The 23,936-nt window shown below is 37.9% G+C and overlaps 1 protein-coding gene across 1 annotated transcript in view; it reads left to right on the top strand.

Moving 5' to 3' along the window:
- Nucleotides 1-22,502, top strand: part of LOC138716225 (neuropeptide SIFamide receptor-like) — a 238,963-nt gene extending 216,461 nt beyond the window's left edge. The window contains exons 3-4 of the mRNA XM_069849066.1: nt 16,803-17,056; nt 21,434-22,502. Coding sequence (XP_069705167.1) covers nt 16,803-17,056; nt 21,434-22,123 — 944 coding nt within the window. The 3' untranslated portion in view covers nt 22,124-22,502. The remainder of the gene's footprint in view (nt 1-16,802; nt 17,057-21,433) is intronic.
- Nucleotides 22,503-23,936: the final 1,434 nt, after the last annotated feature.

Below are 23,936 nucleotides of genomic sequence, written 5' to 3'. Positions count from 1 at the left end.
AGACCCGTCCTGTGACCTTATCTTGTACCTTGGCTATGTCACCAATGAGTATGAAAGAGGTAGAAATGTTTTAGTCTGAGATGAACTTCCGTGTCGGTAGATTCGTGTTATTATATTAAGCATAATGAAACAAACTCTTTCTCATAGTTCACTCTATCGCCTCTCGCACAGCTCACATGCCAGATCTCCCCTCCTCATCTATACATATCTCCACGCTTTGCATCTTATATAAAAACATATAATTACTACACACAACAATTGGAACACATAAGGTTAAAATATATTAATCTTCAGTTGTTAGACATGTTTCAAGGCTATTGCCGCCTCATCTTCAGTAACATTATAGACTACAGGAAGTTGTTTGTTACTGTGGCGTTGACACAGATGTGTATTAGTTGCTATTGTGTTGGTGAGTGTTGATCAACCAGTAGAGCCCGGACGAGAAGTTATGGCACCAGCGCAAGGGACGCATTTTAGTTCGTTTGCTTGGACTCGCCCTCACACTAAACTGGAGGGGTGTTGGGTTAGTTGGTTACTAGCATTCCGAGTGTTCAGATCGTTCTGCTACTACCGCTATTGCTAATACTGCAAACATTGTCCTTCTGAGCGCCCTCATTATGGCATTGTCTAAGGTGTGAAATCATAGAGTAGTTCATAGTCAAGGACATGAAATAGCATACAATGTATGGAAATTCATGTCAGGAGAGGTTGTAAATGGAATACCAATTCCATTGAAAAGCGTGTTTGCAAGAGTATACTGGCTGGGACTGGTATTTCAAAGCGAACCTTGGCAAGAATTAGGAAAGAAGGGGAAAATATTGAGGCAGGAACAGCAGATTATTTTTCCAGGCCGGAAAAATCACAGCCGAAGAAGAAGATTGTTGCAGCTGTAGACAGTTTTGACGAGGAAATCCTAAGAAGACTCATCTATAATTTCTCCGCTACGCATAAGCAAAGGCCGACTCTGCAATCGCTTCTTCCAACAATGGATATCAGTGTATGATTATGTGAAGAAAGTAGAGAACAATTACATTGAAAGTGAGCACGTGATGGACAGTATTTTGGAGAACATTTCCATAAACTTAGGGACATCTGATTTCAGCACAGATCAGTCGTCTGATTCGGACGGAGAATAAAAATATAAAGATGGAATTGCGGGCGTAATTCCATTAGGTACCTTCGGACTCTTGAGTAGGAAAGCGGTGATACTAAAGTAAGACGAATGTTTTTAGAAAGAGATGAAACGGGTATGCCTGCCGCTCTGAGCTTGAGAACCGTAACCCAAACATCCCCCACCCCTCTACCCCGCTGGCCGGCAATTTAAAACTTCGCGCAGGTTGGTGCCATAACATCTCGTCTCGGCTCTACCAATCTTTACTTAAGATTGAAAATAGTAAACGTTCCATGTCAAAACGTTATAATTTTTCTCTGTTTCACCTGGCACATAGACGTAACATAAAAAATTAATGCACGACCTGATGAAATTCAGAACCCACGACTATGACGTTGAGTACGCGGTATATTTAGAATGGGCACTAGACTGCTTGCACGTCGATATCCTTAACGAGCTGACGGGATTCTTTTTTATTTATACGATGTTAAACACAAGCAGAAGAATTGCAGGCTGATGATGGCTTCATCAATGGACCTGCTGTTTGTCCGATGACTGTGGCCCCGATCATTAGTTTTGTGTGGTAGATATGACATGCACAACAGGTCAACAATTTCCGGGTTTTTGTTAATCCCGCTGTTATGAAGTGGTTTACCTGGATGATTGAGTTTTAATCACTCGCTGTCACATCGCCCGCAGGGGGGCTACTCAAAGCACGACCGCAGACGTAAAGCCTGTTGCGTGCGGATCACAAACTTGCCTTCTTTCGGCTCTCCACTTCGTAGACCCAGAATCAGATCCGGTCAGACGACATACGCCACTGATGTCAAAGCAAGCGCTTTTTTCTGACCTTGACGTCATGCGTCGGCATCAAGCGCTAAGTATGGAAAGAGGAAGGGTTGTGTATGTGAATAAGCAGCCTGTTGGATTAAGAAAACAGTGGTGCACAAATTTCAAACGGAAAGTGAAATTTTAGGTCGTTATTTTTATATGGCTTCTTTCTGTTTGATATTATCTATATTGCCTGTAAAACAAAAGTATTAATACGAATTTCTTAATAATGGAGTTGTGTTTTAAACGTTAATAACATAATAGAGATTTAAGAAGGAATATTCACATAAATTCCATAGTTGTACAACTATACTGTGCTGAATGGATGAAACACATCATTCATAAAGAAAGTGATATCCCAAAAAAAGAGATTGAGTATGACATGATAAGTTGGAATTAATATTGATGGCACCTTTAGCCTTATAAAAGTAATCAATAAACTAATCAAAAAAATATTACAGTACAGAGCTGACATTTTTACAACACATTGACACGTATCTTTTGCTTATGATGTAACAGTAGTTGCTTTGTTAATTAATTTCCTTACAAATAATTTCCATGCGAATATTTTCAAAATTTTCGATACACTATCTTCATTAATACGCATTTATATATATTAGATTTACGAAAAAATTCTGTAAGGCTACTAAACAAATAGGCCTATATCTGAAAATTTCACTTTTCTATTAAAAAAGTTGAGAAAATATTTCTTTTGAATAAAAAAAAATCAAACTTGTGAAACATGAGCATTAAAATTAAAACTTACATTCTTATAATACACTTATACTTCTCAGACAAATCTAAAAATTAACATGGGTACAGTTTTAATAAGTTCTCTTCCCTTTATCTATTGAATCAGTGCTGGCCATGCCTGCATATAGCTCGAACAAGCGGCATATATACTACCTCTTTCGTCCGTCTCTTTCCTTTCAGCTGTAAAGAGCTCAGGCTCTCCTGACAATTGACATGACTGACATACGCTGAAGTGCAAAAAATGTGAAGCTTGTAATTTTGTGATTGCGTGACTAAATACAGAGCCCTGTATACACTAATGTCAAATGAAATACACTGCACTGTTAAAGAAAACGCATAATGCATTTTATTAGTTAAATTCGAGTATAGATATTTTATCCAATTTTTGGGATTCTCTTAGATCCCCTTTCAATTTTTCGTGGACACTTCTGATATTAAGTTCCGAAAATACTGCAATCTGTTGACTTAACTCCTCCCATTCTATTTCTATTTTGTCCTACAGGGACAGATGTTATACTAGTGCAGCGGTGGCGAAAATGTAATCGTGCCCCGAACCACTGTGTAATCTGCAACGTGCATAGCACCTATGGAGGGAGGTGGACACCCGAAGGGGAAGTGAAGAAACTGTCTGACTTATTAACGGATTTTCATTTTCCTTACGTCAAGAACTTAAATATAATTTTATACAGTATAAGGCGACAAACTATGTTTAGTACGTGTAACGAAGAAAGAAATGAACAATAAATGAACAATATCACAACCTAAAATTAACTGTCTTCAGAATGTCTCTGCGACAAAGTTTCAAAATCAGGAATTATGTCACTTACTGCCAGTCGTAATTGATCACGAAGGTATTTGTCTGTCAGTCGTGGTCTAAATTTGGTTTTTACTATTTTAATTGTTGAAAATAATTTTTCAAAAACGTAAGTTGTAGCGAACATGGCTTCAACAGAGCAAGCGAAAGAACGAAGCTTCGGATATTTATTTTTTGGCAAAGATTTGAAAGTTCAACATTTGTCAAGTCCTTATAATAGTAGTAGTAGTAGGGTTTAAAAAGGACGCGTCAGCTACTATGGCTATTTGCACCCTTATCTAAAATTCTTCATAAAACAAAGACATAAATAATATAACAATCAGAGTGCTAAAGAAACTAAAAAGCGCTGTCACGGTAAAACGAGCTACACTCAAGTCCTTACATCTAGCTTTCATTTGACATCACATAGTAAATCAGTGAGTTCAAATTGAAGAGCTAACCGCATTATTCGTACATCTGCTGAAAAAGGGTCGACGTACAGAGATGATGATGATGATGATGATGATGATGATGATGATGATGATGATGATGATAACAACGACAATAACACTTAACCTTTCAATGTTTCATCAGTAACATGTAGTATAATACCGTTTTATGTTATACAACCTTTTTCCTCGTAATACTTGTGAACAAATCATACATTTAATATTCTCATCATATTGACAGCAAAAAAATGCGTCCTCCCATCCTACTTGGAACTTTCGTACATGGTTTCGAGAGAGACATATGCCACTCGCAGGTCAGAGACAAATACAAATGGAACGGAGTTTGACTCCAGTGAGTGAGAGGGTGAGGGTTGGCGGAGGTTAGAAGCAAGCACAGCTATCACTGCGAGCCACAATGTCTCGCGAGTCACGTTCTCGCCACGGATGTACTAGTGACACACTAAAGTCCTTAATCGTGATTAACGACTTAATCGCGATCACGGTTGTAACGTTTACACATTCGATAGTATTCAGAAACTACACCATTCGCGATCATGACAATCTTGCTTTTAGAATTAGATAGGTCCTGGCTTACGGTCTACTGGACAAAAATTAAATTTTGAATATCGTTTTCTACAGTTAGGGAGCTGTGACAGCAAATTACACGTTGTTGAAAGTGGAATTTAGTTTATTAAAAGTGAAATATGCAAATTCAACATGTTATAAAGTCAGGACCGTTGAAAATGTGGAAATTCTTTTTGTAGCTTTTATTCACTAAGAATAAAAGTTTGTATCTATATATTGGGTGTTCATTTCAAAGTGTGTCATGACGTCACTGTTGTTGGGTCACCGATTTGAAGCGAGTTTCAGCTTAAATGTTAGAGAAGTTGCCTATTATTTAAGGCGTTCTTCAATCTGAACTTGAGAACGTGTACGGTGTAACTTGAACGTCGTAGCAACAGATGGCGGTCTGTACGGTCTGTGTGCTACCATAACCTCTTTCGAACTGTGTTTTGCGCCGGCAAGTCGTACGCAGGGTATTTGTTATCATCGGTTGCGTACGGTAACATTCCACAACACAAATCAAATGCTCTGTGTCCATGTTGACCGTCGAAGTTAATGTAAACAAATACGTAAGTAATCGTCTTAACCCTCTCCCCATATCCCGACAGTACGTATTTCCAAACAGTTCACATTCCTGCCACTACTGGCGTTACCGTACGTATCGGCACGTACTCTTCAGAATGAACGCCGTACTTGCTAGCCAACTTCTCTGCCTCTTAGATTATACACCTGAGCTGCGGAAGTGTAGGAAGATTGAATTCTCTAGGCTCATCAGCTAGCCACATGACGGCATACAGCGAGCCAAGACACATTTTGAACTGAACACCCAGTATATCGATTTCTTCACAGTTGCAGTAAGTTGAAATATACAAATTCAACATGTTATAAAGTCATGACCGTTGAAGATCTGGAAATTCTTTTTGTAGCTTTTATTCACTAAGAATAAAAGTTTGTATCTATGTATATCGATTTCGTCACAGTTGCAGCAAGTTGGCCTCCACTGCCGGTGAAAAGAATTTTTCACGCTTGAATTAACCAAAATGTGTGCTGTAGACATTCCACATCAGTGGAAAGGTAAATAAACATCATTCGAATATGGGGAACAGAAATTTGTAGAGCAACAGTGAAGTATGTCCGGAAATCCCCAAAGGTTTTTCCAAGAAAGTGTAGACTATATGCCCTCTTCCTTTTCCAAGAGATGGCACTTACAGGAACTTCTTATCTCGACATTATCTTTGAATTCATTGTTAATGCCTCAACCACATGAAGGCGGTAAAAACTCCATTTTTCAACAGAATGGAACATCACTTCATTGACACTGAGAAGTTGGAGATCATGCTATTCTCCTTGTCTTTCCATTAATATCCTGTATTTCATTTGTTCTCCTTATATTCCCCTTGTTATCTTTGTCTTCTCTTGTTCTACTTCTATTCCCGTTGTTCTCCTGGTATTCCTCTTTTTCTCCTGGTATTCCCCTTGTACTCCTTGTATTCCCCTTGTTCTCCTTGTATTTCTCCTTTTCCCCTGGTATTCCCATTGTTCTCCTTGTATTCCTCTTTTTCTCCTGGTATTCCCTTTGTTCTCCTGGTATTCCCCTTGTTCTCCTTGTATTCCCCTTTTTCTCCTGGTATTCCCATCGTTCTCCTTGTATTCTTCTTTTTCTCCTGGTATTCCCCTTGTATTCCCCTTTTCTCTTGGTATTCCCCTTGTTCTCCTTGTATTCCCCTTTTTCTCCTGGTATTCCCCTTGTTCTCCTTGTATTCCCCTTTCCTCCTGGTATTCCCCTTGTTCTCCTTGTATTCCCCTTTTCTCCTGGTATTCCCCTTGTTCTCCTAGTATTCCCCTTGTTCTCCTTGTATTCCCCTTGTTCTCCTTGTATTCCCCTTTTCTCCTGGTATTCCCCTTGTTCTCCTTGTATCCCCCTTTTTCTCCTGATATTCCCCTTGTTCTCCTTGTATTCCCCTTGTTCTCCTTGTATTCCCATTTTCTCCTGGTATTCCCCTTGTTCTCCTTGTATTCCTCTTTTTCTCCTGGTATTCCTCTTGTTCTCCTTGTATTCCCCTTGTTCTCCTTGTATTCCCCTTTTTCTCCTGGTATTCCCCTTGTTCTCTTTGTATTCCCCTTTTCTCCTGATATTCCCCTTATTCTCCTTGTATTCCCCTTGTTTTCCTTCTATTCCCCTTTTCTCCTTGTATTCCTCTTGTTCACCTTCTGTTTGTATTGTCCTTGTTCAGGCGAGGGAAATGATTTTTTTTCCTTGACAGTCAATTCCAAAGTTATATTTCCATATCTTAAAAAGTTTTAAAGAAAAGTATATGTTTTGAAAGCACAAGAAAGAAGTTAAAATCTTCTATTAACTTTACTTAAATTAATACACTTAAACCAACAATAAAAATATAGTGAGAAGAAGACATAGTTGTACTTGAAAAAGTCCGCAACCGTAGGTTATACGATCGGTAATTTATCCACCCCTGGTTTATATGTAAAATATATTGCAAGTCTGAATCGTCATGTGCCCTGGATTGAAGGGTAGAAGCTAGAACAGGGATGGCGAAGTCTTCGATGCACTTGCAGCGACCTTCTATGCACACAGCTCGACACTTTAGCTTATGCTGCCACCACAAGATTTCAGTGATGGATTCTTGGTACCAAATGACACTTTAGTTTGCTATTTTATAGTCAATTGTGTTGAATATATAACACTATGATATATCACATTCATAAACAAACATGTTATGATAACAAGCAATTATTGAAAAGCACTCGTGACGTGCGCAGCAGTGTGCTATTTTACGAGTACAATATCAGAAGTTCACGTTGCAATATGTGTGTAGCATCAGTAATATTATATGATAGGAGGTTGTGAAAAAGCTTTGGCCTGCTATATTCTTCTTCCATTTGTTTCAGATCTTGGAACTTAACAGTAAACTCATTTAGTAGATTTGTCATAATTGGAGCCCGGATGTTAGTCAAAATGCTTTTTTTAAACTATGTATGAAAGACCTATTAGAGATAAACACGTTTCCACACATTTGGGGAAGATAGGCTCAATTTTTATTTTGCCTTTTTGCCTATTTTAGCTCCCGTTGCCTATTTTAAGGTTGAACGACTTTTTTAAAATCCTTTTAACGTCGTTATTCTACATTTTCTATATTTTTAATGCATTTAAAATAAACAGAACATAAATTATATCAAAAATAAAAAAGAACAGTTGTCCAAATTAAAAATATATATTCACGTCACACAAATATTTGCTGAGAACCTTATTCTCCAGCAATACATATGTTTCCAAGAAGTCGTAAACTTTTCTCCCCTACCAATTCCATCTTTTATGTCACTTAACAAAGATGTTTGAACAGTATAACCCTCAGTGCTCAGATCACTTCGGGGTTTACCAGCGAAAGAAAGAGGATGAGGGAAGTATTAAAAGCAAGTCTCCAGGTCCCGTTACTGTTGTCGCTTGCACTCACAATTCAGCGTATTCCGAATGTCACCGGACCGGTGGACAACAATGACGTCACGCTGCAGCGAAATAGGAACAAAACTGCTGGAAGGATCGATGGCTGTCATGGCGACTGTATAAGTTGTTGTCTATGCAAAATTTTGCGAAATTTTCGTACTGCCATCTCGTTCGAAGAAAAGAGAGCATAAACAATTTTATTTATTTCTTGAACCAGTAGTAATAACTGGTCCGTTGACATGTTCGCTCATAAACCATTAACATATTGTTTTTACGTTGTGCTCATTACAAACAATACAGCAGAACACACCGCCACGACACAACAGTGCACGATGTCATTCGTCTGCTAATTCCCGCCCTATACAAGAACCAATCAGATTCACTGATGGCAGCTGATGGAGACTGCCACCACCTCTGCAAGCTGATGGCACCGGTGCGACACCGGTGGAGCATCAGTGACTCCATCGGTGAAATTCGGAACACCGTGATGCCATCAGATTGCTCAGCGCTGAGATTCGGAATACGCTCAAGTCACGCGTACTTCGAAGTCTAATTCCTTCTTACATTCCTCGTTTTGAGACAATACACAGTCGGTTTTTCCCGATCTCTGAAAGAAAGTAGAGGCAGTCCTTTTGAAATAAGTTGTTTTAAGTTTGCTCCAATCACTTCAGTAGAAGTACAGTAGCGTGTAAATTAATCCGAACAACGTAATTATGCAAAAACACTCAAACGGGATAAAAAAAAAAGGATCTAAGACATACCTCAGTAATCTATGTGGCCTCCCTTGTTCCTAATAACAGCTCTGAGACGATTTGGTATGGATTCCACTAATTTCCCACAAATATTCTTCATTTCTTCATCGCGAAACCATACACCAATGAGGGCAGAAATCATCTTCTCCTTGTAGAACAATCCATTTTTTGCACTCTTTTGCAAATTGACCACAAGTTCTCAATGGGGTTGATGTCGGGTGAGTTGCCTTGCTAGGGGAGTACCTGAATATTCTTCCTGTTGAAAAATTCTGTAGTTTTTCGAGACGTATGGCATGGTGCCAGGTCTTGTTGGAACACACCTCTGCCATCCGAAAATGATTTTTGCAGCTGGGGTACGATTCTGGTTTCCGATAAGTGAATATATTTGTCAGAATTCATCATTCCCTTGATAGGTGTTAATGCTCCAGGCCCTTCATTTGTAAAACAACCCCAAAACATTACTTTAGGGGGTATTTGGATGCTTGTTGGAGATGAGCTGCTGTTACTTTTTCGGATCCTTTCCGTACGTAAGAAACACGGTGGCCGTGGACCTCGAAATGAGACTCATCGGAAAAAAGTACATTCTTCCATCCATTCACTGTCCAGTGTGGATGTAATTTTGCCCAGATTAAGCGTTTTTTTGCACATAACAGGGGTTAGCAGTTGCTTCTTAATAGGCTTACGAGCCCTTCGTCCAGCTTCCAAAAGCCTACGCCGCACTGTTGTGACGTGAATATTCGCCCCAGTGGTAGCCATTAACTCGCGGGTTAAGTCGACAGCAGTTAGTCTAGGATTTAATTTACTTTTCCTGACAATTAAACGATCATCTGCAGGTGAAGTCTTCCTTTTCCGGCCACAGTTTCCTTTTCTCTGGGGTGTGATGGTTCCAGTCTCCCTGTATCGTTTTATGATCGAATTAACAGTAGCCAAACTGATGTGACATTCTTCAGCAATTTGCCTCTGTGTCATAGAAGAATGCTCTGCTAATGTTATAATTTTAGACCGTTTTCGTGGAGTTGTATCCATTTGTGAAGACGACAGAATGTACACAGGATTGCAGTATTAAGTCTTCAACACAACTGAAATGCTTATAAGTACAAAAGACAGAAAAAATGTCACATATTATAAAAAAAATGACAGACCTTCAACAATGGAATTACACATACTACAGATGTCAATTAAAGCGGTATGAGCAGCTGTGAGGCCAACAATGACAGAAAATGTAAAAATATGTCGTGTTCGGGTTAATTTGCACGCTACTGTAGAAAGATCTTTTTCCACCATGAAAAACGTTCTCTCTGACAGGCGGCTGACTATGACAGTTGGCAACTTAATAAAGCATCTTGTTGTGACATGTAGCCAAGGAAAGTGAGTGCCGTATGCGATAGTTATTAAGTATTTGTCTATTTTCGTCTGTTTCCATGAATAATAAATGCCTATTTCAATGCCTATTTTTACTATTTTTAGTGCCTATATGCCTACATATTTTTACCAAAATAAATGCCTAAACATCCGTGCTCTAGTCATAATATTCTTATACTTCAGTAAATTGTGTTCTTTCTTATCCATAACAGACTTGATGGCAGGGAAAAGATACAAATCCTATTTCCTTCTCTCAGGCCTCCCAGGATAATTCGTCGGTACCAAAATCATCAATAAAAATGTTCGTAAAATTTCTTCACACGTTATAATGTGATGTGTACTAAAAAATTGTTTCACACACTTAAAAACAACTATTCCCGTCTTCTGGTATACAAAAATATTTCTCCTCTCGTTCAGAATTAAACACAGGGCTCCTGCGTGGACTCATGATGCAGGCGATCCAGCACTGTTAACTCTGACGAGTGCAAGTGCGTTCTGTGAGGTTCTCTTCCCCATCCCTGGACTGTAAAGACTTTGTGATATGGTCGTAAAACCAGCAGCAAGATGCATGGCTCATGGTCTAGTTATTGGTAACAAGAGGAATTCACAATGCTAGTAATTAAGGAAACTAGTAAACTGAAACAAAAGTCGAGAGCAAAGACGTCGCAGCTGCGACCAGAACCGTATCGCGTGTCAGACGCGAAGTTGCTTCATTACAAGAGGCAGCAGGACTAGCCGAGGAAAAGTCTTCTGAAATCTTCAAGTTCAGATTTTCCACCCTATAGCCAGTGACGTAGTAAGAGACTTCCTTTCACCTTTTACGATACTTGTCGATGTTGATAAAGTGCCGTAAAATAACCTACTGAAATAAATAAAAAACCATATTTGTCTTGCAGTAACTTACATGCTCCAATCTGAGAGGAATCTCTGAAATATGTCTTAGTTTAACCAAACAAAAGGTGTTATTACTTAGTTATTACTCTCGGTAGTGTAGCGGAATGGATAGTGAGAGTAGAATGATAGAGGAAGAACCCCGAGGAAACCCTGGCTTCACCGTAACCTGGATCCGAATATGGGTCCGCAATTATCGTAAGCCAGAGTTCTGCCGACTGAGCTACAAAGGCGGTGCTACTCCACCTTATCTTACATTATTTCACCTTACCATACTTCCCCTTACTTCACTCAAAAGCATAAAAATTACGCAATATATAAATGACTGCACCCTTGAACTTAAATTTCATGCAGATTTTACAAGCTGTTTTCTCACACTTTTTTTTTCAGCACATTTCGTCAGGTTCGAAGTGTAAAGGCTCTTACAATTTTGATGCTAGCAACATGAAATGTTTAAACTACTGCATGTTCTTTGCACTATGGTCAACAAAATAAATGAGTACTTTTTAAATAAAAAATTAAATGTTTATAATGGCAATGGAAAATTTCTCATTTTAGGTATGCAGTGGTTATAAAAATGCAGAAATGCATATAGAGTGTTAGTTGGGAGACCGAAGGGAAAAAGACCTTTGGGAAGGCCGAGACGTAGATGGGAAGATAATATTAAAATGGATTTGAGGGAGGTGGGATATGATGATAGAGACTGGATTAATCTTGCACAGGATAAGGAGCGATGGCGGGCTTATGTGAAGGCGGCAATGAACCTTCGGGTTCCTTAAAAGCCATTTGTAAGTTGTTATAAAAATTAGTAAAGATACTGTATAGGAAAACTAATGCGTGATGCTTTTCTAAGTATGCCACTGGTCTTGCAAAAAAAAATTGTCAAACATTTTACTAAAAAATTGAGCGACAGAATTCATTTCGAAATATGCAAATTTTTTAAAATATTTTTGTTAACTCGGAAACTAATTGTCTCACAGAAATTAAACTTCACCACGTCATTATTTATCACAGCGTAATTATATTTAAGCCTACAAAAAATCAAGGACGTGGCTTGAAAAATGTAAAAAACAGAAATTTTACTTATCACCCGCTTAAGGTAATTTACTAAAGACGTTATTAATTGGCCCAACAGAATAATATCTGCCATAGTGACAATTAATATTTCAGGAGAAAAATTCGCTCCGGCTCCGGGGATGGAACCCGGGTCCTTGGTTCTACGTACCAAACGCTCTGACCACTGAACTATGCCGAATTCAATCAACAGCACCGGATCGATCTCTCCTTCTATAGTGTTTCCCTTTTGTGGCCTGACTCCAAGTTGGGCATATACGTTGACGTTTTTTATTTCAAGTCAACATATATACCCAACTTGGAGTCAGGCCATAAAAGGGAAACACTGTAGGAGGAGAGTTCGATCCGGTGCTGTTGATTGAATGAGTAGTAGTATTAGTAGTATTTATTTATTTACCCTGGTAGAGATAAGGCCGTCAGGCCTTCTCTGCCTCTCTACCAGGGGATTACAACTATAATATGAAGAATAAAATTACAATTAATATTAAATTTACAATTACAATTACAATAAAAATTAAAGTACGACAAGATTACCTAATTAATGAACGCTAGACATTTTATCATAGAAGTTAAGAACAAAGAATAATTTTGTATTTACTGAATTACAAATTAAACCTAGAATAACAAAATTCTATAGTGATGAAATTACCGGATATTGAAATATTTTGTGATAGATTAAGAGAACTACAGTATTTACAAGAAACCATGTCTGAACGAGTCTTAATTACTGACCAAGTGCCTAATAAGTTTGCGTTTGAATTCAATTTTATTTCGACAGTTCCTGATGCTAGCAGGTAAAGAATTCCAGAGTCTTGGCAGGGCTATTGTGAAAGTAGTAGTAGTAGTATTTATTTAACCTGGTATAGATAAGGCCGTCAGGCCTTCTCTGCCTCTCTACCAGGGGATTACAACTATAATATGAACAATAAAATTACAATTAACATTAAATTTACAATTACAATTACAATAAAAATTAAAGTACGACAAGATTACCTGATTAATGAAAGCTAGACATTTTATCATAGAAGTTAAGAACAAAGAATATTTTTGTATTTACTGAATTACAAATTAAACCTACAATAACAAAAATCTATTACCTGATATTGAAATATTTTGTGATAGATTAAGAGAACTATTTACAAGAAACCATGTCTGAACGAGTCTTAATTACTGACCAAGTGCCTAGTAAGTTTGCGTTTGAATTCAATTTTATTTCGACAGTCTCTGATGCTACCAGGTAAAGAATTCCAGAGTCTTGGCAGGGCTATTGTGAAAGAGGATGAGTACGAGGAGGTGCGATGGAAATTCGGCGTAGCTCAGTGGTCAGAGCGCTTGGTACTAGAACCAAGGACCCGGGTTCGATCCCCAGCGCCGGAGCGAATTTTCGTCTCAAATATTAATCCCTTAAGGTAAGCAAAACACTCCAACTAACTGCAAATAACAAAAAACATAAACAATATTCTAACAACTCAGTGTTGTTATGGCGATTGAAAACGCTACAAACTTACACATCAACCTAATAATAGGAGTGAGGGAAAACATGTGACTGTTAAAGTTACGTCTCGCACTTTAAAATAGTCCAAATTTTTGCATTATAACGCTGTAAAATTTACATAAAGTTATGTCTGCAACTTTTTGTGTACCGTAACTGGAGTTTAAATATTAGCGACTCTATAATGATATTTCCCATGCGTTCAAGTACAAGTTACCTTACGTGTATATTTAAACAACTGAAGGTTCCTTGCCTAGCCATACATATTTTAATATTTTCACAGAGACTGTATTTGCTTTGCGAGTCGGGTAACGTGTGGCATTGCCACAGCCACAAGGCAAACATATCCACAGCACAGAAATGTATTAGTTTGATATGACGAGTGAATGTTACAACTTTCGACAGGCTACACGCAGTAACGAAGCCTTTTAGTGACGTCAAACGTATTGAGTTTCAGTGGGCACGCTGTCTTCCAGAGGGAATCACATTCTGTAGCTCTTTGCTGGGTTCACTTACGTTCCAGTGAAACGCACAGCCTCGTCATTGTCTGACCGCCGCTCCTCTATAAATGATAACAGTGAGGTTAAAGCAGTGGCAGAAACATGAACTGTCCCATGTTTGTCACTTATTGATTGCGTCACAGTTCAGTATCAGTCAGCGAAAGGTGCAGAAATCAATGGGGGTCTAATGCATTGTATTCTATTTTTGGAACATCAATAACAAAGATCTTTACTAAAATTCGTTTCTTGATATAAAGAACTGTTCATGCTTTTCATTTGAATACACTTGACTTATTGGCACTCAAAAATGCATTCAAAGTACTGTGATCAAGTTTGCGATATCGACAATTTTCTCGGCGTACCATTGTCTCTTCAGTCCCTCAGGAACTGTGCCAACACCATTATTCTTCACTGTTTACGTAAATGACATTCCCTCAACCCTACAACATGTAAAATCACCTTTACGCAGTCGACTTACAAATCTATATGAAGAGTCTACTACAAGAATGATGGATGTCATTTGGAATACATTTTGCAGGAGAAGCAAATGAAAGTTTGAAATGCTTAGCGCTCAAAGCTTAACTGTGATTTTCCGATCATTACTGGACAATGACTATCAGTGTTAATGCCATATAACTCTCTATGTACATTCTATATGTCTTAAGCAATGCATTGACAGTCTTTGTTCATTTTCGACAAGAAAGTGACATCCATCATTCTTGCAGTGGACTTTTCATATCAATACAACCCCTGACTCACTCAATGACGCAATACGCAATCTTAATGAGGACCTTGAATCTATATATGCATGGACCAGAAAGTTAGGATTGAATCTCAATCCAGGAAAATCACAAGCAAACCTAGTGAGATATCAACGTCTATTATGCAACATTACTCCTCCTCTTCCAGTCAAATTAAACGACACAATAATCCCTTTTGCTTCCTGTGTTAAAGACCTTGGAGTTTACTTCGATACGCATTTAACTGAAACACTCAAGTAACATACATTATCAATAAAGTGCTTTCCAAACTACTTTCCTTAAATGAATAGGTTATTTATGAAAGGGCCTAAGTCGTTAATTTTGTGAAAATGAGTTTGTAATGTAATAACTGCTTTTTGGGTGTAGATACATCGATTTAGATATGAAGAGGACTAAGTTTCACACTCTAATGCTTAGTAGAATTTATGATACAATTTTTATTTGAGCCTTAATTTCAAAATTTCGGCCAGTAAGCAGTTTTTCTTAAATTGCTAACAATTAAGTATTCAAGACTTAGGCCCTTTCATAAATAATCCATTCAAATAGCATTCCAAAATTTTAGTGAAAACAGTAGTAATGCCCCACTTTGATTATTGTGATTTTCTACTGACTGACCTCAATGTCAACCAGTCGCAAATATTACAACGTGTTCATAATTCTTGTGTTCGCTTCGTCTGCGATGTCCGTTGCGCTGATCACATTGCCCCATCCTTTCAAACTCTAAACTTGCTACGGCTTAATGAACGTAGAAATTTTCATTCCCTTGTTCTCCTTTTCCAAGTCCTTCACACTTCTACACTTAACTACCTTACCTTCCGCTTCAGTTATCTATTATCGTATCACAGTCTCTCTCTCCACGCACGCACACACATACACACACAAATAGCCGCATACTAGCCATACCAACATATAAGACATCATGGGTGCTATGCAGAGACATTTCGCTAGCCCGCGCTACGAGCGTGCTAAACTAGCCCCGGCTATCGACTGATTACTTGTACAGGATTCATATCATATCATACTGCTAACACTGGTTTATGAATACGAAAAAGTTAGTTCGCTGATCATCCACCGGAAGCCCGCGCTAAGAATGTTTATGAATATGGCCCCATAGTATTATTAATCATCATACACTGACTCGCTATCGCGATTGTGGAATACTCTACCCAATGACATCAGAAACTGTCGGAATTTAACAGTAGGCCTATTCGAAAACAAACTTATTAAACATCTTTTTACTGCGTAGAGTGCAATGCGTAAACTGAGTATTCTAACTTATTGCAAATCTTCCAAATTGTTACTGTTTGGCTTCTCTTCATATTTGTACAATCAGTTACTTATTTTTATATGTTTAGAAATTTAATCGCTAATATATTAGGCAGTGAATATATTGCATTAGTACTTTTTGTTCCCATTGTGATTTGCATTTTTGCATTTGTATTTGCAACTTTATTCCTATTTCTTATTTACAGTGTTACTACAAATGATCTTTCCGATTACAAACTTGAATAATTATCGTTAGGAGATACTTAGAAACATGATATTGGTATCAATGGAAAGAGAAACTCAAATATTTTTTGTTATCCATTCGGTTAAATCACATGTGCTATTCTTAAATTAGCAAACATTAGAAAACATGAACTTGGTATCGTCTCCTAGCAACGAAATTAATAAATATACGACAGGTTCACCAATATAACAAAAATATTTGAGTTTCTCTTTCCATTGATACCAATATCATGTTTCTAAGTGTCTCCTAACGATAATTATTCAAGTTTCTAATCGGAAAGATAATTTATAGTAACACTGTATTTCTTCTCTCTGCATTTGTTTTTCTTTTTGTATATGACTGTTTGTATTCTGGTGGTGTGGTAGAGAAGGCCTGATGCCCATAACTCCATCAGATTAAATAAATAAATACATTATGACGGAGATTAATTAATACGGCGATGATAATTGCGACGACTGTGACATGATGATGTTGCAAATAAATACCACCTTTTCCACAGCGTGGATCATGGGCTGGGTGATCTGCAAGACCGTGCCCTACCTGCAGGGCGTGTCCGTCAGCGCGTCCATCAACACGCTGGTCGCCATCTCCGTGGAGCGCTGCCTCGCTATCTGCTACCCCCTAAAGTGGCAGATGACGTCACGTGCCTGCCGTGTTGTGGTGGTCATCATTTGGACCTTCTCGCTCATCATCACGTTGCCGTGGGCCATTTTTTTCGGCCTGCACCCCCTCGAGGACGGCAGTGACCTCCAGGTGAGAGAACAGATATCGCATTTAATTTATAACAATGTACGTATTATTGAATTTCGTACATATTTAATGTATATTCACATAAATATAAAACCAAAAGATCAGACAACATTGACAGTACCTAAATGTACCACAACTGTAGCAAATAATCACAGTAGCAACTTCGGTCCAAGGTTTCATAACAAGATAATAGGTCAATTCCCAAACATACAATTTGCTAATGTTCCTTATTTCAAAAAATCAATTAAAAATTGCTGTTTGCAGAGAAAATTTAAAGTTCAATTATTGTGATATCTGTGTTTTTTTTTTCTTTTTTCTTATTTTTACGTTTTACTCTGTTATTTAATAAAATGTCTTAACATTATGTGGAATGCTCCCTGAGCACGAGTATGTAACTTACTCTTTCTGGGGTTGCTAGAGTGTTTCATATAAAAAAAGAAATATTTATCTTTGTTCTGGCTATAAAGTATTATGACTATTATTATACTATTATATTATTATCATTATTATTATTATTATTATTATTATTATTATTATTATTATTATTATTATTATTATTGTATACAATTATGTCTCGTGACCAGAATATTGTACGAAATGGAAACATAAAAATTGAAGATTTATCTTTCAAAGAGGTGGAAAAATTCAAATATCTTGGAACAACAGTAACAAATATAAATGACACTTGGGAGGAAATTAAACGCAGACAAAATTGGGAAATGCCTGTTATTATTCGGTTGAGAAGCTTTTGTCTTCTAGTGTGCTGTCAAAAAATCTGAAAGTTAGAATTTGTAAAACAGTAATTATATTACCGGTTGTTCTTTATGGTTGTGAAATTTGGACTCTCACTTTGAGAGAAGAACAGAGATTAAGGGTGTTTGAGAATAAGGTTCTTAGGAAAATATTTGGGACTAAGAGGGATGAAGTTACAGGAGAATGGAGAAAGTTACACAACGCAGAACTGCACGCATTGTATTTTTCACCTGACATAATTAGGAACATTATATCCAGACGTCTGAGATGGGCAGGGCATGTAGCACGTATGGGCCAATCCAGAAATGCATATAGGGTGTTAGTTGAGAGACCGGAGAAAAAAAGACCTTTGAAGAGGCCGAGACGTAGATGGGTGGTAATATTAAAATGGATTTGAGGGAGGTGAGATATGATGATAGAGACTGGATTAATCTTGCACAGGATAGGGACCGATGGCGGGCTTATATGAGGGTGGTAATGAACCTCCGGGTTTGTAAGTAAGTGTTGTATTATTATTATTATTATTATTATTATTATTATTATTATTATTATTATTATTATTATTATTCAACCAACTGATCTCTAATGAGCCTTGAGATTCTTGCACTTCAAGGTCTATATAAGCCGAGCTATGGAGTAACTACAAATGATTTGCTTGTTATACGATTAAGGAAACCAGATATCATCTCAGGAAACAGTATGAACTTCAAACTGCTACCGTATCAATAAGATGTTATATAATATTATAAAGGCAAAGCCTTAAGAAGAAAATTAGGTACCGTAAGATGTAGATGATATGATTGAGAACTCTAGAGATGCATCCTGAGGCAGCAATCTGTTCTCTGTGTCATAATACGAGTAGGGTCATAATGCTTCTTCGAGACTAGCTCCCGTGTTCCGTAAGCACAGTTCAAGTATAGTTTACATTCCCATGCAATTTGTAAAAACTAGTTTGCACGTGAAATTTCCTAAACCAACTCTATATCAACATTTTAACAACTCTGGTGTGAAATATCTGGTTATTCAAAAGTCACTTCAAATATTATAATATTTAAGGTAAAAAAATATATCACTGTGTTAGGCCAATAACACTTATACAGGGACATCATTTTATTTTTACTAACATTTTTAATATTAACCTGTCTATACCTTTAGAGAACCGGAAACACCGCTTGCTCCCCCCTCCAAGACTGGAGTTCGATGATAGTGGCGTAAAACACAAATCACTCTACTAGGTATAGGATGGAAGAAAAGTAGTTCATCCATTTACGTACACTAGGAAATATTGCGATTTTGAATTTGATAATTTTCATTAGGTTTTTCTTTAATCAAAGTACAGTACTGTATTAAGAATAAGTGTTTTTACTCACGAACTGAGTTATCCATGCGAACGTATTCATTATGCAGTGTATACTGTCTACAACACAGCGTACAATATAGAGAAAGAAGTTAAATTGAAAAATAATCATAATATGAATATTTAAACACAATTTTGAAAATGGTGGCCGTTCATTTCGATACAGGCTTCAGTTCTTTTGTGCATATTATCGCACTATAGACTATTGCATCTAATTCCAATTGCCAGTTTCGTCCTTCGTACTAGTAACTCATGTTGAAATAATTCTGTACCTACTCAACGTACTGTGAATTCAATCTTCACTTCTGCCCGACCCGAAAATATAAAATTACTCAGACATGCTATCTACTGTCCGTCCAAGTGGTTATGCCGCAGGATTGTAGAAAGGGAGGAAATCACGTGACAGTTAATTACTTAACGAGGCCCTTTTATTTCAGTTAAATTAAACAGCTGTATAATATTACGTAAACGTCCAATGCCTAAGAGAAATTAATGTTTTCAGAAAAGAGCTAAGACAGCCCAGCTATTACAGAGGGGCGAGCAGAAGCAGGTGGGGGAAATCGGGATGCGACGTAGGCAAACGGACAGTACTTGTGCGAAAATATGATTCAATATTGAAAGCTCTTTCGTCACTGGAAAACGCGAACATATTTCTGGAACGTACTATACTCAGTAACTCAGTACTGCTTACTATCTGCGGTCTTGGGTCTGTGTGGAGTTGGAACTTCCTTAGTAGAAGGGGTGGGAGTGAAGTACATTAAAAAACGCAGGTACAATAAAAATTGAAGTAAAAATAAAATGATGTCCCTGTAGTAGACAGAAGGTTTGAGCATTGAAACAAGATGGCCACATAGGTAAGCAATGATTTGCACTGAGCAGTAAGCTTACAGCTAGTTTTAGGTTTTTTAAAGTGAATTACTATTTAAACGTTGCTCTTTACTAATTAACCTATTATTTATAACTTTTACGATTTAAATATCTGCTGTGAGCTTATACAAATTAACAGTACAGATTGTTTCAGAAATGCAAGTGCCGAATTTTTTCGTGGTGATAGGTTGTGCCTAGGTGATTATGTTTTGCATAGGAACATGGTGTCCGCGATGACCCATTCTCTCGCTATCCAATGTCAACATGCTGTCCATCTGCCTGGAAGTTAGGTAGCCGGCATTGAAAATAACACCTTTCGCAGCTCTAAGATGCTGGCAATCTTTGAATCCATTTATGTCTGCGAACAATTTTTTTTCTAAAATGAACCTAATGTCTAACAACCTTTCATGTCGTAACTGCTTTTATGTTTATGTAGTAATAGTATTCATCCTATGTTCGTTCTGACCATAGGCGATCTAGAGCTTATAAGTGATTATATTTATAATGAGTGCTAAGCCATAGTGTCCATATGACTGCCTATATTACGTACCGTAAACTGGGGTTACTTTGAACACAGAGGAAACTTTGAACATTTTTTCAGAAAATCATATTTAGGCTTCTACATGCTGCACTTGTTATAGATGGAGGTAAATTATCATAAAAATCATTCTCACACCAAATTTACCTCGATCTAACAAGTGTACCATCTAGAAACCTAAATATGATTTTCTGAAAAAATGTTCAAAGTTTCCTGTGTGTTCAAAGTAACCCCAGTTTACGGTATTTAATTTGATTTGAAATGTTTTATGTAATGCCATGCTGCATTAGATTTGTACAACCGTAAGTGAAAGAGAAGTCAAGTTCATGTGATGTAAACACGTCCGAAATATTGCGGAAGAAGTGAACTGGATCACATTTACAACCCCTCCATTATGCCCATTCCTGAGCCAGGGTCCAGGTGGTGTTGATGGGGCAATCAATGAGGTTTCCAATTGAGGACCGTTTCTGCAAAACTTGCTAACTGAAAAAAAAAAAAAAACTAAATTTTACAGGAGAGACGAAAAACGAATGGAGACAAGTAGATTATAGGTGCAACCATCACACTTTGACACACTATAATGAAGATAAATAATTCAATTTTACTAAGATAACTTTAACATCGTGTAGTGGCCTGCTTTATGTTAACGAATCCATCAAAATCTCAATTTTGCGAATTTTGCAGTTAGCGAGTTTTGCAAAAACGGTCCTCAATTCTTTCTTTTTGCATTTTCATAGGTACATTTTGTCTTCTGTATGGAAGAACTTCAGCTACATACGTGGCAAAATTTTTATTTCTTGCCGCACTGCTTACGAGTTCATTCTTTTCTGTGTTGATCAGTACATGGCTGTGTTTATTTTTCCAGATCTGCACGGAGTCGTGGCCTAGTCAAGACAGCGGTAACATTTACTTCGTGGTGGCACATCTCGTCATGTGCTACCTGTTCCCGCTGACCCTGATCTCGGTGTGCTACTTGCTGATCTGGAGGAGGGTGTGCAGGCGCACCCTGCCCGGAGAGCCCCACCCCCCTGGAGGCGTCATGGATGTCATGATCCATCGGTCCAAAGTGAAAGTGATCAAGATGTTGCTGGTCGTCGTAGTGTCGTTCGCTTTGTCGTGGCTGCCCCTGTATGTTCTGTTCACCCGCGTCAAGTTCGGCGGGCCCTTCTCTTCGGAGACTGAGGAAGCGGCCATCCACGCCCTCCTGCCCATCGCCCAGTGGCTGGGGGCGTCCAACTCCTGCGTCAACCCTCTCCTGTACGCCTTCTTCAACAGGAAGTTCCGCATCGGTTTTAAGGCCATCCTGACGAGCCGGTCCTGCTGCAAGCCACTGCGCTACAACAATGACTTCAGCAGCAGCTTCAGCTGCAGGATGAACGGCAGCGTCATGGCGCCCGCGTCCAACCTCCAGCGTCACAACTCGGCGTCAGCCGCTGCCGTCCTCAAGATCAACAAGAACAACAACTACACCAGGTGCAAGAATCCGGCGTCGCACCACATCATGAAGTCGTCGTCCGCATCAGCACTCTCCCAGTTGAATGCCACTGCGGTGTGACTGTACTCCTGTGACAACGATTCACCCCGCAAGGAAACGAACTTTTCTGTAACGAGAGGTTTCATTTGGATTGTTCATATCGCTTTTAATAGTATCTTGACACTGCCCTGGGTTTGTGCAGAGAAAGTGACCGTTTTGTTGAAGATTCAAATGCTGAACCTACTTTCGCATTTGGAAGACATTTAAGAATACAGGATAGAAGTAATATAACTGTGCAGATTTTAACAGCTTATTTCTTGAATAGAGTGTAACAAAATATTCCACTGTAATACCATATTAATCCCAAATGAATGCTTTTCTAAAAATAATATTATTTTACCCTAAACATTAACACTGTTTTACTCGTTAGCTACTATCCGCACGATCCAGATTTTTACTCTTGTCATTAAAGAAATTAAGAAATGATTTATCCCCTTGCAGTTTTTAAATAAAATGGACGGTTTTCTTGGAAATTAAATAAAGATATCAACACGTATCTTTATTTCCTACAATTAGGAAGTCTGCCAACTAGAGATGAACGAAACTAACTGCCGCTCTCGCTTGTTGTGTTCGTTGCATTTGTCTTTCGAGTCTCGTTTCGTAACTCTCGTGCGCTTCGAGTCTCGCTCATCATTCTCGAAATAGCATTTGGTCGTCGTAGAAAGATTTCGTAACTTTGAATAACATACGTCATTGGAATAAATAGCATTATAAATGTTTGAGACAAGAAGACAAAACAGAACAGTATCTCAGTTATCAAAATGTTGTGGTTATATTATATGTTATTACCTATGATTATATAAATAGAAAAAAAACAATTCTCAAATAAATTTGCATTTCTAAGAAACATAAAACATAATGTTAAATAAAGTGTTAATTTCTTTTTACTTGAGATTGTACACTTGATCTCAAACATACGAAAACAAAATTCCTAGTCCTTTAATAAGGGCCTAGTAATTCAATAAAGATTGGGGACCGGATTATTATACACTGAAAAGTAGAGACGATGTTTCAAATAGGCTACTTGATTGTTTATACATATATAACAATTGGCAAAGTCTATAAAATTTCAGTCAGGTATAAACAACTGTGGCGATTCAAGGCTGCTTGACGTTCGAGAGTTGATCACTCCCGAAGACTGGAAGTCTTGAAACACTCACAATCAGTCTTTACGTCAACGACGCGACATACACAACATTGTCGTGCGGGTTTTCGGCTTTGCGGGCGCTGTTAGTCTTGCTTTCTCGATCGTTGTTCAACTCTACTGGCAACCCTGCTGAATGACTAAGGGACGGAGTACTGCTATACAGACCTGAGTTAGTGAGTGTATTCGTAGGGAATCTGGCGATGCACTGTTGTCAAACTTCTCAGACTTTCGGCTTAATTTTCTAATTAACCGTCCACTAAATATAAAAAAAACGCATAATAGTTTTTTATTTATTTTATTGTATTCTATTGCCCCCTTCAATCTTCACAGTTATATCATTTCCATCCTGTACTGGTATGCAAGTAGGTGTCCAACATATTATCCTACTCTACTTGACTGTTCTGTCTACAAAGTATGGCACAATATAACAATGTTCTCGAAGTCGAGCCCTAATAATTCTTTACTATTTATTGTCATCATACAGAGCAATTCACTTAACCCTTGCAATTAAGATTTATGCAACCCTGTATTTTATAGTTTGCTCACGAAATTGCGGTATCTGTTTTTAGATTCCAAAGCAAGGTTGGGTGTGAAATTTGTATACCACTAGGGTAAATCTTGCATTTCATTTGGTTACCAAGGTAAGTTGATATTAGACCATTTCTACTCCTACTGTTACTATCACTA

Source organism: Periplaneta americana, chromosome 16 (genome assembly GCF_040183065.1).
Source record: "Periplaneta americana isolate PAMFEO1 chromosome 16, P.americana_PAMFEO1_priV1, whole genome shotgun sequence".
Lineage (NCBI taxonomy): Eukaryota > Metazoa > Arthropoda > Insecta > Blattodea > Blattidae > Periplaneta > Periplaneta americana.
Note: the sequence above shows the minus strand (reverse complement) of the source record. Positions and strands in the feature narration are given on the sequence as shown.